This window comes from Ornithorhynchus anatinus, chromosome 18 (assembly GCF_004115215.2).
Source record: "Ornithorhynchus anatinus isolate Pmale09 chromosome 18, mOrnAna1.pri.v4, whole genome shotgun sequence".
NCBI lineage: Eukaryota > Metazoa > Chordata > Mammalia > Monotremata > Ornithorhynchidae > Ornithorhynchus > Ornithorhynchus anatinus.
The window spans coordinates 13,589,243-13,603,357 of NC_041745.1; the positions used below are offsets into that span (position 1 = coordinate 13,589,243).

The 14,115-nt window shown below is 46.0% G+C and overlaps 1 protein-coding gene across 4 annotated transcripts in view; it reads left to right on the plus strand.

The window, feature by feature from the left end:
* GABRG3 (gamma-aminobutyric acid type A receptor subunit gamma3) overlaps positions 1 to 14,115 on the plus strand; it is a 437,607-nt gene that overhangs the window by 245,117 nt on the left and 178,375 nt on the right. For all 4 annotated transcript variants that reach the window (XM_029046704.2, XM_029046705.2, XM_039914661.1 and 1 more), the window contains 2 exons: positions 6,424 to 6,644; positions 10,447 to 10,529. In XM_029046704.2, the coding sequence (XP_028902537.1) occupies positions 6,424 to 6,644; positions 10,447 to 10,529 (304 nt within the window). The remainder of the gene's footprint in view (positions 1 to 6,423; positions 6,645 to 10,446; positions 10,530 to 14,115) is intronic.

Here is a 14,115-nt window from a genome sequence, read left to right on the forward strand (position 1 = left end):
AGAAAACATCCCCTAATATTTGCTTCAAGAAAGAAGACATCCAAGAAGTGGGAATGGCTGATTATTCCAGACCAGATGTGTGCATACTCTCTCCCCTCATGCTCTGACCTTTCCTCAAAACCTCCCCAGCTTCGACCACCACCCCGATGCTCTCAGAGCGATTGGCCATGGGGTTCTAGGAGGCTTCTGGTGATGTGTCCTGAAAACAGGATCCAATAAGATAAAGTGCTTATTGGGGGAGAGGTGGGGTAGGGGAGATTGAATATTTATTTTGAATGGTATTTGTTAAATGCTTTTTATGTATTATGAGCTACTTATCATATATATATATAGTGTATATATATTTTATATATATATAAATAAATTACTTATTCATATTAACATCTGTCTCCCCCTCTAGACTATAAACTCACTGTACTCAGGGAATGCGTCTGATAACTCCATGAAGCAGCATGGTTTAGTGGAAAGAGCATGGGCTTGGGAGTCAGAGGTCATGGGTTCTAATCCCATCTCCGCCACTTGTCACTGTGTGACTTTGGGCAAATCACTTAACTTCTCGGTGCCTCGATTACCTCATCTATAAAGTGGGGATTAAGACTGCGAGCCCCACGTGGGACAACCTGATTACTCTGTATCTACCCCAGCACTTAGAACAGTGTTTGGCACATAATAAGTGCTTAAGAAATACCAAAATTATTATTATTGTATTTCCCCAAGGACTTATGTGCTCTGCACATAGAAGCACTAGGTAAACATCACTGATTGAATGATTGATTGATTATGTTCCAGGCACGATACTAAGCACTGAAGTAGATACAAGATCATCAGGTTGTACCCCGTCCATGTCCCTCATGGGGCTCACAGACTTAATCTCCATTTTATAGATGAGGTCACTAAGGCACAGAGGATTTAAGTGACGTTCCCCAAGTCACACAGCAGACAAGCGGTGGAGGCAGAATTAGAACCGAGTAGCTAGGTCTGTCCTCTTTCCACTAGGCCATGTTGCTTTTCAGTTTTGAGCTGTTTACCTTTAGAGAACCAGAGGAAGGCAATCATATTCTCCCCAGAAGCTGCCGAACAAGAGCACCATATGTCTAATCATGATTATCATGATTTTCCCTCTATTGCTCCAGTTCCTTCCACACAGTGCACTAATTCATGATGTAGCAATCATAAAGCCCTCAAGTGGTTCGTACACATCAGTCAGGAATTTAGATTTGCAAAAACAGAAAAATTTTCAATGATGAAATACTACTACTAATAAAATGACGATGATAATAATCGTGGGTTTTAAGTGCTTGCTAAACCAAGGATTGTACTAAGTACTGAAGTAGATACACGATAATCGGGTCCCCTGTGGGGCTCATGCTCTAAGTAGGAAGGAGAACAGCTATTGAATCCCCATTTTTTAGATGTAGGAACTGAAGCACAGAGAAGTGAAATGACCTGCCCAAGTTCACACAGCAGATGAGCGGTGGGGCTGGGTTTAGAACCCAGGTCCTCTGACTCCCAGGCCCGGGTTTTTTCTCCTAGGCCACTCAGCATCTCAGTTTTGAGCTGTTTCCCTTAAAGGAACGGGAGAAATGCGATCATTTTCTCCACAAAAGCTGCTGAACAAGAGCACCATATGTATAATCATGATTATCATGATTTTCCCTCTATTGCTCCAGTTTCTTCCACACAGTGCAGTAATTCATGATTTAGCAATCATAAAGCCCTCAAGTGATTCGCACACGTCGGTTAGGAATTTCGATTTGGAAAAACAGAAACATTTGAAACGATGAAATCGGTACCTATTCATGTTCACCTGTCACTTTTTAATTCAATACATTGCTTTCTAATAAATTATTTGTAAACCTGGCTCACTAATGATCACTTCACTGATACTCATGAATGATGTCAAGTGTGGCCTATATTCAAAAAGGCATCATGAAAAATGGTTCCATCAGTTCAAATTGGGAGAACACGATTCAATTTTTTTAGAAACTTGATTGATAGATGGGCTGATGCAGAAATGGATCCATAGTGGGACAAGCGTTGTGGGCAGGAGGGAAGAGGTGGGAATTCACAACTGCAGTGAGAGCTACTTTAGCTCATCCTGAAACACTGGGAGGGAGTTGGGAAAACTACAGATCCCAGTGCCAAGACAGATCATGGCCTAGTCGATAAAAACCGGGTCTGGAAGTCTGAAGGATATGGGTTCTAATCCTGACTTTGCCACTTGTCTGCTGTGTGACCTTGAGCAAGTCACTTCACTTCTCTGTGTCTCGGTTCCCTCCTCTGTAGAAAGGGGATTAAGACTGTGAGCCCCATGTGGGACAGGGACTGCGTCCAAGCTGATTAGCTTTTATCCACCCCAGCGCTTAGAACAGTGTTTGACCCATAGTCAGCTTAACAAATACCATCATCATCAGCATCATCGGAGGTCCCATCCTACTCATTCAAAGAGCAAAAGTAGAGGTGCAGACCACCCTGGAGAGACCCCTGCTCTCCCTACATCCTGCCCTGGGGCAATTTTGGTTTGCCGCAGAAACGGAAAGTGCCGCTGGAGTCCGACAATCTGGAGGTCGACTTGCCGCAGGCCGATTCATTCATTCATTCAATAGTATTTATTGAGCGCTTACTAAGTGCAGAGCACTGTACTAAGCGCTTGGAATGTACAATTCGGCAACAGAGAGAGACAATCCCTGCCCAATGACGGGCTCACAGTCTAATCGGGGGAGACAGACGGACAAAAACGAAACATCATAATCCCGATAAATAGGATCAAGGGGGTGGACACCTCATTATATGATGGAGGCCACTTTGCTGGAGTCTGACCTGCCGGAAGCCGACCCGATCGAGGTCAGACCACTGGAGGCCGACCCACTGGAGGCCGATCAGGTGGAGGCCGACCCCCCGGAGGCCAACCCGGTGGAAACTGACCCGCTGGAGTCCCATTAGCTGTCCCGGTGGTCCTTCGTCCAGGATTGGGTGGGCAGTGGTGCTCATTCAGGCAGGTCCTGGTCTCCCTCTTATTTAGTCAGTGAGCCCTATGTGGGACAGGGACTGTGGGTGACCTTATTATCTTGTATCTACCCTAGTGCTTAGCACAGGGCCTGGCATGTAGCAAATGCTTGACAAATACACCAGTTATTATTATGAGGGATAAGGGCCTTGGCATTCATGACCCTGCCCCTTGCCACTAGGGAGTCCTCAAGCCAGGCACTCTCATCAGCTCTCTTACTGGCTATTCCACACCGCTTCCCACCATCCTGGCTTTTCCATCCCCGATGATAGAACAAAGCAGGAGGAGCTGGGGAGACCCGACGGGCCAGCAAAAATGAGCTTGCCAAAGATGGCTGTTTTGGAGAAGGCCGGGAGAGAGGGAACTGGACTCCCGATTGAACCTACCAACCATCTTCTGGCCTGATGAGGCCAGTCTTGTAAAATTCACTTGGGAAAACAGATTACTGTGACCTGGGGGACTGAAGTACATGATGAGCAGGTCAGACAGAGTTCATCCAATTAAAGGTAATGATGTACATGGAGAAATAACAGTTCTGCAAAGTAGAGTTTATCCAACTTACCGCTAGATGCTCAGTCCATGGAGGCTTTTGATTTTTATGGCAGCGATATCATAGAAGCAGTAAAGTGAGCTGCGGTGTCTTAAAATTGGGGTTAATTTTGTGCGGCATATCCATTTTTCCATCATCTGGAATCTTTTGGGGCCTAAAGTAGGTAGGATTTTCAGGAGCTTTTGGTCAGTAAAAGTCTCCTCTCTCGACAGAGCCCGAACCCACATCCTGTTGGCCTTGGCTGGGTGACCTGGATGTTTTAAGGGTATGATAAGCTTTCATTCATTCATTCATTCAATCATATTTATTAAGCACTTACTGTGTGCAGAATACTGTACTAAGTGGTTGGAAAGTACAATTTGGCAATAGAGACAATCCCTACCCAACATTGGGCTCACAGTCTAGAAGCGGGGAGACCGGAAACAAAACAAGTAGAAAGGCATCAATAGCATCAATATAAATCAATAGAATTATGTATATTTATCATTAATAAAATAAAAAGAATAATAAATATGTACATATATACACAAGTGTTGTGGGGCCGGGCGGGGGCCAGAGCAGAGAGAGGGAGTAGGGGTGATGAGGAGGGGAGGAGGAGCAGAGGAAAAGGGAGGGTCAGTCTGGGAAGGTCTCCTGGAGGAGGTGAGCCTTCAGTAGGGCTGGGAAGGGGGAAGTGTGCTAGCTTGAAGGATATGAGGAGGGAAGGCATTCCAGGCCAGAGGTAGGATGTGGGCCAGGGGTCAACGGCGGGACAGGCGAGAGCGAGGCACAGTGAGTAGGTTAGCAGGAGAGGAGCGGAGTGTGTCGGCTGGGCTGTAAAAGGAGAGAAAGGAGCTGAGGTAGGAAGGGGCAAGGTGATGGAGAGTTTTGAAGCCAATAGTGAGAAGTTTTTGCTCGATTCGATGGTCGATAGGCAACCTCTGGAGATCTTTGAGGAGTGGGGGCAGGGAAGGAGGAGCAAACAGATCATTTCACGGGGCCTCTTGGAGCAAAAGAGAGCACACTGCAAGACTGAACACACTGTGGGATAGGGAATGAGGCGTTTTCGATATGTAATAGAAAAACTGATCAAGAAGAGGTGAGAAGGCCTGTGAAATAGACAGACAGCTTTGAGAAAGGCATAGGTATTAAAAAGTGTCATTCTAAGAGTAATAGAATATATTGAATGTGCCCCTTTCCCAGGGCACATTACATAGCACTTGGAGAAAGCTAAGTGAGAAAATGACATATTCTCTGCCTGCAAGGTGTTTACATCCTACTGGAGGAAGCAAATGTAAAACAGTTCTCTCTAAACTCTAAGCTCCCTCTAGATTGTAAGTTCCTTGTGGGCAAGGAACATGTCTTCAGTCTCTGTTATACTATACTCTCCCACATGCTTAGTATAATGCTCTGCACCGAGTAAATTCTCAATAAATTGATCGATAGAAATGGAGTAAATGAAAATAGTAACTGAATGTACAGTTGCATGAGCGGATTTATAGGTAGGCCCTTAGCACACATAAGTGCTCCATAAATACCATTGATTTAGGTAAAAAGATAAGTAGAGGAGGTATTTAAGTGCTAGAGATGGCTGATGGGTTTATATGACTTGGGATGTTGGCAATTGATAAGGAAAAGCATGATTTTTATCTTTTATGATATTTGATAAGCAATGACTATGGGCCAATACTATGCTAAGCTCTGTTATAGCTGCAACCTACACATTCACTCAACTCATTCGATCCACTCCAACCCACAGATTCAATCCATCACTAAGTCCTGTCGGTCCCACCTTCACAACGCCGCTAAAATCGGCCCTTTTCTCTCCCTCCAAATTGCTACCGTGCTAATACACTCGCTCATCTTATCCCATCTGCATTACTGCATCGGCCTCCTTGCCGACCTCCCAGTGTCCTGTCGCTTCTCACTCCAGTTCATACTTCACTCTGCTGCCCGTATCATTTTTCTACAAAAATGTTCAGGACATGTTTTTCCACTCCTCAGAAAATTCCAGTGGCTGCCCATTCACCTCTGCATCAAATAAAAGCTCCTCACCACTGGCTTTAAAGCAGTCCATCACCTTGCCCTCTCCTACCTCACCTCGCTACTCTTCTAATACAACCCAGCCCATACACTTCGCTCCTCTAATGCTTATTTTCTCACTATGCCTCAATCTTTTCTATCTCGCTGCCGACCCCTAGCCCACATCCTGCCTCTGGCCTGGAACATCTTCCCTCCGCTAATCCGTCACACAATCATTCCCTCTCCACCCTTCAAAGCCTTATTGAAGGCCCATCTCCTCCAAGAGGCCTTTCCAGACTAAGCCCTCCTTTCCTCTTTTCCCACTCCCTTCCTCATCACTCTGACTTCCTCGCTTTGTTGATCTCCCCTCCCGGCCCCACAGAACCTATGTACATATCTGAAACTTATTTATTTATTTATATTAATGTCTGTCTCCCCCTCTCTTGACTGTAAACTCGTGGGCGGGGAATGAGTCTGTTTATTGTTGCATTGTACTCTCCCAAGCGCTTAGTGCAGTGTTTTGCATACAGTAAGCTCTCAGTAAATATATTTAAATGAATGAAATTCAAGATATTCAGGTTGGGCACAGTCCAGGGTCCCACATAGGGTTCATACTTTTAATCCCCATTTTACAGATGTGGAAGCTGAGGCACAGAGAAGTTAAGCGACTTATCCAAGGTCACACGGCAGACAAGTGGCTGAGTAGGGATTAGAATCCAGGTCTTCCCGACTCCCAGGCCTGTGCGGTATCCACTCAGCCATGCTTCTTCTCACAAGCAGCAGGTCTTTTAGGGGAGCTTGGAGTAGGGAGAACATTGTTTTTCTGGCTTATTTACTTTTTTATGTCTCTTTGCTATCATTCCAGGAATACCAAATAGACATATTCTTTGCTCAAACCTGGACAGACAGCCGCCTCCGATTCAACAGCACAATGAAAATACTCACTCTGAACAGCAACATGGTTGGATTGATCTGGATACCAGACACTATCTTCCGAAATTCCAAAACAGCAGAAGCTCACTGGATTACCACACCCAACCAACTCCTGAGGATATGGAACGATGGGAAAATCTTGTACACTTTGAGGTGAGCACGGTTGAAGTTCAGATTATTAGCCTCGGCTATCCGCGTCGGCAGTTCTGTGGTGATGCGAAATAGTGACGTCAGCTCCAATCGGACGGTAGAATAATCCATTCGACAGTGAGAGAGGTGACAAATGAAAATTGAACATCGTGAAATCAGATCATTAAACCAGATTCATTAGTGAAGCTTTGGGGTACAGAAACGTTCATAGACGAAGATGAATAAAGGAGTCCGAAACCTCTTACTATTGATCATCCATGGGTCATCATGTGCCTCGCAGGCCACATAGGATTAAAGCTTCCAGCTAAGCAGGCTTCAAACCCAGAGGTCCAAAACCCAGTTACCTGTCGGAGACCTGGTGGAGATAAGGTTTTTTACCTTCCCAGCTCTACTGTAAGCCTGTCAAAGGGCAGGGACTGTCTCTGTTACCGATTTGTACATTCCAAGCGCTTAGTACAGTGCTCTACACATAGTAAGCGCTCAATAAATACTATTGAATGAATGAATGAATGAATGAATGAATGGGAATGAATCACTGGAGAATCGACATGATAAAGAAACTTAATCTAACAGAGTCAAAATAGATCATGTTTTTATTTTCTTGAAGATGATTTCCCTCTTTCATTCTGCTCCTGCCAGGCTCAGACCCAGACAGAAAATAAACTCCAAAATCCCAGGAGCAATAAAAAATATATAGAGATATATCTAGGTACATATAGATAGATATAGATGTAGATATGATTTCAGATATGGCCTTAGATAATCTCCATCAACAAGATTGTAAACCCCAAAACGTCAGACGCCATGAGATAATCTCTCTACCCAGAATGGATGTTCTTGCTGTTGTCAGATAATTTGGCACATTCTACGCAGCAAATATCATCATGCTCTCAACGAAACATGCAGCACCAACTAGACTCACAGCTGAGCTGGGGCAGAGCAGGGACCACTTAAGGGAGAGGTGAGTGGCTAGAAAAGACCTTCTCAGGAAGACCATGAGGGTCTGTGACCTTAACCACCAGTTTCCCATGTGGGGGACTCCAGTGTTTTTTGGTTTGTCTATTAGCGTTTACTATGTATCATTTATTCAATTCATTCACTCAATCGTATTTATTGAGCACTGACTGTGCGCAAAGCACTGTACTAAGCACTAGGGAGAGTATGCTAGAACCATAAACAGATACATTCCCTGCCCACAACAAGATAAGCGCTGAAGTAGATACAAGCTAATCAGGTGGGACGCAGTCCACGGCCCACATGGGACTCGCAGTCTTAATCCCCGTTTTACAGATGAGGTAGCTAAGGCACAGAGAAACGAAGTGACTTGCCCAAGATGCCACAGCAGACAGGTGGAGGAGCCAGAATTAGAACTCAGGTCCTTCTGACTCCCAGGCCTGTGCTCTATCCACTAGGCCGTGCTGCTTCATCCCAAAGACCTGGTTCCGAAAGGCAGAGGCAGAGGAATTCATCAACTTCTGATTTTCACGCTGATTTTCCTCTAATAGGCCAATGTGCCAGTCACGTTTTCCCGATTTCTGATCCTCTGCGTTAACCCAAAGGGACATCCTACACGGACCCTGGCCGGGCCCTCTAACCGCCCGAATGACCAAGTCTATAAAAGATAAGCAAGAAAGACTGCATGGAAACTAACACTTTTCCTTAATTCATGGGAGGTTGACAATTCCGGCCAAAATGGAATTTTCTGCTCAGCAAGACGTCCTTTGTAAAATGTCTTCTCTGCTGGAGCTGGCCATGCTGATTGTGTCCGTGCCATTCTGAAAACTGACACTCTCAGCTAGGGGAGTGAGGGTTCACTGAAGCCTTCATTAACAAATGCCAGCAGATCCAGAAACATCAGCATAAAACACGATACGCTGGAACTTCTCTGAATGTGCCCATTCGGGTGACAAAAGGTTAAGTAAATGCAGAACGGAAACCTCCCTCCTTGGCCAATTAAAAGTGGCTCCATAGCAAATCCCAAAAGAACCCAGTCAGGAGCATTCTGGAAATTTGAATAGGTTCTTCCTCTCTTCCGTCGTCCTCTCAGGAAAGATTTCACGGGATCCTTTCTGGACAAACTGAATTCCTTGACTCGTGACGCACCCTGTTTCCTAGGTAGAGGGAAACAGTGGCATGTGAGTCCATGGAAGGGGAAAAACAATTTCAAATTTTTTCCTCCTGTAGCTGGGATGTGAGTTCCAAGCTGTCCACCAAGAAAAACATGGCTAAGCCTATGACTTCATGGGTTAGTGTCTTCCCAGCCCCTACAGCTGAAAATCTGAGGCTCAACCACTTCTCCAGGCTGAATGGAAAGAGTCCGGGCTTGGGAGTCAGAGGTCATGGGTTCTAATCCCGGCCCCGCCGCTTGCCAGCTGTCTGACTTTGAGTGAGCCACTTCACTTCTCTGTGCCTCAGTTACATCACCCGTAAAATGGGGATTAAGACTGTGAGCCTCACGTGGGACAACCTGATCACATTGAATCCCCCCAGCACTTTGGAAGCGCTTAATAAATACCCCTAGTGAGAAGCAGTGTGGCTCAGTGGAAAGAACATGGGCTTGGGAGCCAGAGGTCATGGGTTCAAATCCTGCCTCTGCCACTTGTCAGCTGGGTGACTGTGGGCAAGTCACTTAACTTCTCTGTGCCTCAGTTACCTCATCTGTAAAATGGGGATTAAAACTGTGAGCCTCATGTGGGGCAACGTGATTACCCTGTATCTCCCCCAGCGCTTAGAACAGTGCTCTGCACATAGTAAGCACTTAACAAATACCAACATTATTATTATTATTATTATTATTATTCTCCTCAACTTCAAAGTCTTACTGAAGGCATATCTCCTCCAGAGGCTTTCCCTGACTAAGCCTTCATCTCATCTGCTCCCTCTCCCTTCTGTGTAACCTTTGAACTTGCTTTTGCACCCTTCATTTACCCCTCAAGTCACATTATAAATGCAAATCTGTAATTTATTTACTTAGATCAATGTCTGTCTCTTCTTCTCAACTGTAAACTCGTTGTTGTCAGGGAACACGTATACCAAGTCTGTTATATCGTACTCTACCAAGTACTCAGCACAGTGCTCTGCACTCAGTAAACAGAGAAGCAGCGTGGCTTAGTGGAAAGAGCCCGGGCTTGGGAGTCGGAAGACGTGGATTCTAATCCCGGCTCCGCCACTTGTCTGCTGTGTGACCTTGGGCAAGTCAGTTAACTTCTCTGGGCCTCAGTTACCTCGTTAGTAAAACGGGGATGAAGACTGTGAGTGCCACATGGGACAACCTGATTACCGTGTATCCATCCCAGCTCTTAGAAGAGTTCTTGGCACATACCATACAAATGCCATAATTATTATTATTATTATAAAACACTCAATAAATTTGACTGACCACTGTTAGCGATTGTTGACTTCACAGAGTTAGACTCTCTGGGTGATGCAAGCTGGTCCCTCAGAAGGCTTAGGGAAACATTTCTGGGCGTTTCCAAAACAAGTCTCGGGTAGACAGGGTTTCAATAACGATTAATATCTGTTTCATCCAATGTGTAGGCTGAAATCAGCTTCCTGTAATATCTCCTGTTCAGCTGCATTTGAAGTGAATCGACTGAACTGAGGGACATCACATCCCGTAGCCTTTTCAGAAGGATGCTCAAGGGCTCTCGTCCCTCCCCCGCCTAAATCTTTCCAGAGTTTATATTTTGATTTCGGGCCACCCCCTACCCAATGAGACACGACAGCCTGTCTCAGCCGGGCCTCAGTACCGGGGCCTGGAGTTGACAGAGCAGACGCTCACCTCTGATGTCCGGTTTCTCCTCAGGCTCACCATCAATGCGGAATGCCAGCTGCAGCTCCATAATTTCCCAATGGACGAACATTCCTGCCCTCTGATCTTCTCCAGTTGTAAGTACTACCCCAGAAAAGTGATCCCAGCTGTCCGCGAGCGTCAACCGCAGTGGTGGCTGAATCCAGGGAGAGACCGCCGCTCCCCTGGATGCCGGGGTCGTGCCGTCATTGTCTGCGTTCCCCAGTGACCCGTGGTATTTTCTCTTTGGCAGTTGAGACTGGAGGCGTGTGACATGAAAGCCTGGTATTTGCTTTTCCACAAAGAAAAGTCACTCTGCCCCTTTGGTTATGTGTTTGAAGGGTCCATCCTGTGAGGAACAGACGCTGGAGTCCGCTAAGGCTTTCCAGCCCTCCGGAGCAGCTGGGTCAGGCAAAGAAAAGTCCTGCCCTTTTCGACTCTGCGAATGAATGCCTTGGCCTATGTCCTGGGGGCTTTGCGGGGGTTTAGATCTGTGTGAGAGGAGCTAGGCCTTAATGTCCGTGTATTTCACTGAAAAGAACAGCCTTACCTCAAAGAAATCTGGGATGGGATGGCTTTGGCAGTTTTTCTGTCTGTGCTCAAGGGCTCTTTTACCCTCTTTGAATTTCCATTCCTAGTTCTAGGTTCCGGAAGAAAGGATCTAGGCAGTCTTGTCCACCAGGAAAGAGGAAATAGAAGTCTCAAATGATGTTATCTACAGGTTTAGATGAAGGAGGGGAAAAAAGAGTTTACTAGTTTCCAGTAGAAGCCTGGGGAAGAGTGTACCCTCAATGGTTGGCAATGTCCCTAACCTCACTCTTGGGATGGGGAGGGCAGTAGTGCTGAGAGGTGGGAGACGAAGCAAGGAGGAGACCCTGGAAAATGGGGAAGTGAGGAGAAAGGATGGTGAGGACCGGCAGGAGAGAAAAAATGGGTGGGGGGAGGGGAGGTTAGGTGAGGAAAGGTGTGGGGCAGAACACTGGGGAGGACAGCGAGTGAGGAGCGACATTGGGATCACCAAGTTTGGCGCAGAGGACTGAGGGAAGTGGGACCGGTGTTCCGCGGTTCTGGTTGGGCTCCGACTCTGTCCTCTTCTCTAGCTTCCCAGAAGACCCAACCCTGAGTCTGGGAAGCAGGTGACTTAGACTTAGGATTACTTCCAGTTCGGAAGCACTCTAACCATCGTGGCACTGTGACCTGTGTGAAAAGTAGCCACAGCAACACCAGCAATATTCACCAGGTCTTTCACCTTGGCTCTGCCCAGCGACTCCTCGGACTCCTCTTCCCAGCTCTTCCGGTCTGGAGATGGCTCGTGAAGTTGACTCACTCCCAGCTCAGCTTTCAAAATCGAGATCCTGAAACATTCTCGGCGTCCACTAGCCGGGAACTCCAAGAGTGGCTGGGAAAAGCTGCTTCTAATAGGACTCGTGGTCAAATCCAGGAATCTTTCCCTCAAAAGCTGACCAGCAAGTGGTGGAGTGTGAGAGCTAGAAGTAGGGGAATATCTGTAGGGATTAGATCACCATGGTGAAGATTTCTTTTAATGGTATTTTTTAATGAATCAATCAATCAATCAATTGTATTAATTGAGTGATCTCAGCGTATAGAGCTTAAGTGCTTGGGAAAGTACAATATAACAATATAACGGACACTCTCCCTGTCCACAATGAACTTACACTCTAGAGGGGCTGACAGACATTAATAAAAATAAATTACCAATTAGTATGTAAGTGCTATGGGGCTGAGGCGGGGAAGAATAAAGCAAGTTAAACATTTACTATGTTCCGGACACTGTACTAAGTGCTGGGCTAGATACAAGATACTTAGGCTGAACACAGTCTATATCTCACATGGGGCTCAGTTGCTTAATCCCCGTTTTTCATATGGGGTAACTGAGGCCAAAGGAATTCAGTGTCTTGCCCAAGGTCAAACAGCAGACAGGTGGCAGAGCTGATATTCGAACCCAGGTCCTTCCGACTCTCAGGCCTGCAGGCTATCCACTAGGCAATCCTGTTCTTGTGGAACAAAGAACCACCTAGGACATTTTGAGATGTAGTTAGAGGAGCGGCGTGGCTCAGTAGAAAGATCCCGGGCTTGGGAATCGGAGGTCATGGGTTCGAATCCCAGATCCGCCGCTGGTCAGTTGTGTGACTGTGGGCAAGTCACTTCACTTCTCTGTGCCTCAGTTACCTCATCTATAAAATGGGGATGAAGACTGTGAGCCTCAGGTGGGACAACCTGATCACCCTGTATCTACCCCAGCCCTTAGAACAGTGCTCCGCACATAGTAAGCGCTTAACAAATACCAACATTATTATTGTTACTATTGGGTTCAGCAGGAATCCTGAAAATAGCTGGCAAAACTGGGTGATAAACATTTCTCCGGATGCTTCTTCACGGTGCTACAGCATTGCATAGACTTTTAAGTTCTCTGGATCTCAGTTTCCCCATCTATAAAATGGGGATGAAACATCTGTCCTCCCTCTCCCTTAGTCTGTGAGTCCCATGTGGGACATGAACTGTGTCTGATCTGATTGCTTTGTATTCCACCCCAGCCTTTTCAGAGCGTTTGGCAAATAGTAAATCTTTAACAAATGCCACTGTTAGGATTGTGAATAATTTTTTGTTCCCTCTCTCCCAGGGGAAGACTAAATCATGTTCTCTTAAATCCTTTCATCCGAGGATCCTAAAGCCCTGTGTAAATTTAAATGAACCTTCCAACGCAAGGGCATCTAGACTCTTTTACAAAGTAGAAGTGATTAGAGAGATGTCTCTTTCTAACTTTATCTCTCTATGGGAAAGGAGAGAAAGACAGATAGGCCTCAGAAAAACTAAAATAGAGAGAGCACTTAGGTACATCAAAGGACTTCCCTGGTAATAATGATAATGGTATTTGTTAAGCACTTACTATGGGCCAAGCACTGTTCTAAGCACTGGGATAAAAGCAAGGTAATCAGGTTGGACACAATCCCTGTTCCACATGGAGCTCACAGTCTTAATCCCCGGTTTACAGATGAGGTAACTGAAGTACAGAGAAATTTAGTGATTTGCCAAAGGTCACACGGCAGACAAGTGGAGGAGTAGGGATTTGAACTCGCATCCTCTGACTCCCAAGCCATGCTCTTGCCATTAGGCCACACCGCTTCCTGACCAAATACTTTATGGAGAAAATTGAAACCATAAATCAATATCTCCCTAGAATCCCCCTGCTTCTCTTCAGTTCGTTCCTCCTCCTGCCTCTTTTCTAACTTTTCTAACGCTGCAGAGAAGCAGCGTGACTCAGTGGAAAGAGCACGGGCTTTGGAGTCAGAGATCATGGGTTCGAATCCCAGCTCTGTCACTTGTCAGCTGTGTGATTGTGGGCAAATCACTTAACTTCTCTGGGCCTCAGTTACCTCATCTGTAAAATGGGGATTAAAACTGTGAGCCCCACGTGGGACAACCTGATTCCCTTGTGTCTACCCCAGCGCTTAGAACAGTAAGCGCACATAGTAAGCGCTTAACATATACCAATATTATTATTATTATTATTATTAACTTCCCCATTTTTCTCAAGATAACTCCTGCCTCTTCTCAAAATCCATCCCCTCCGCCTGCACCTCCAACCACATCCCTTCGCAGCTTATCAAAGTGCTCGCCTCCTCCCTTCTTCCCTCACTGACTGCTATAATCAACCGTGGGGTG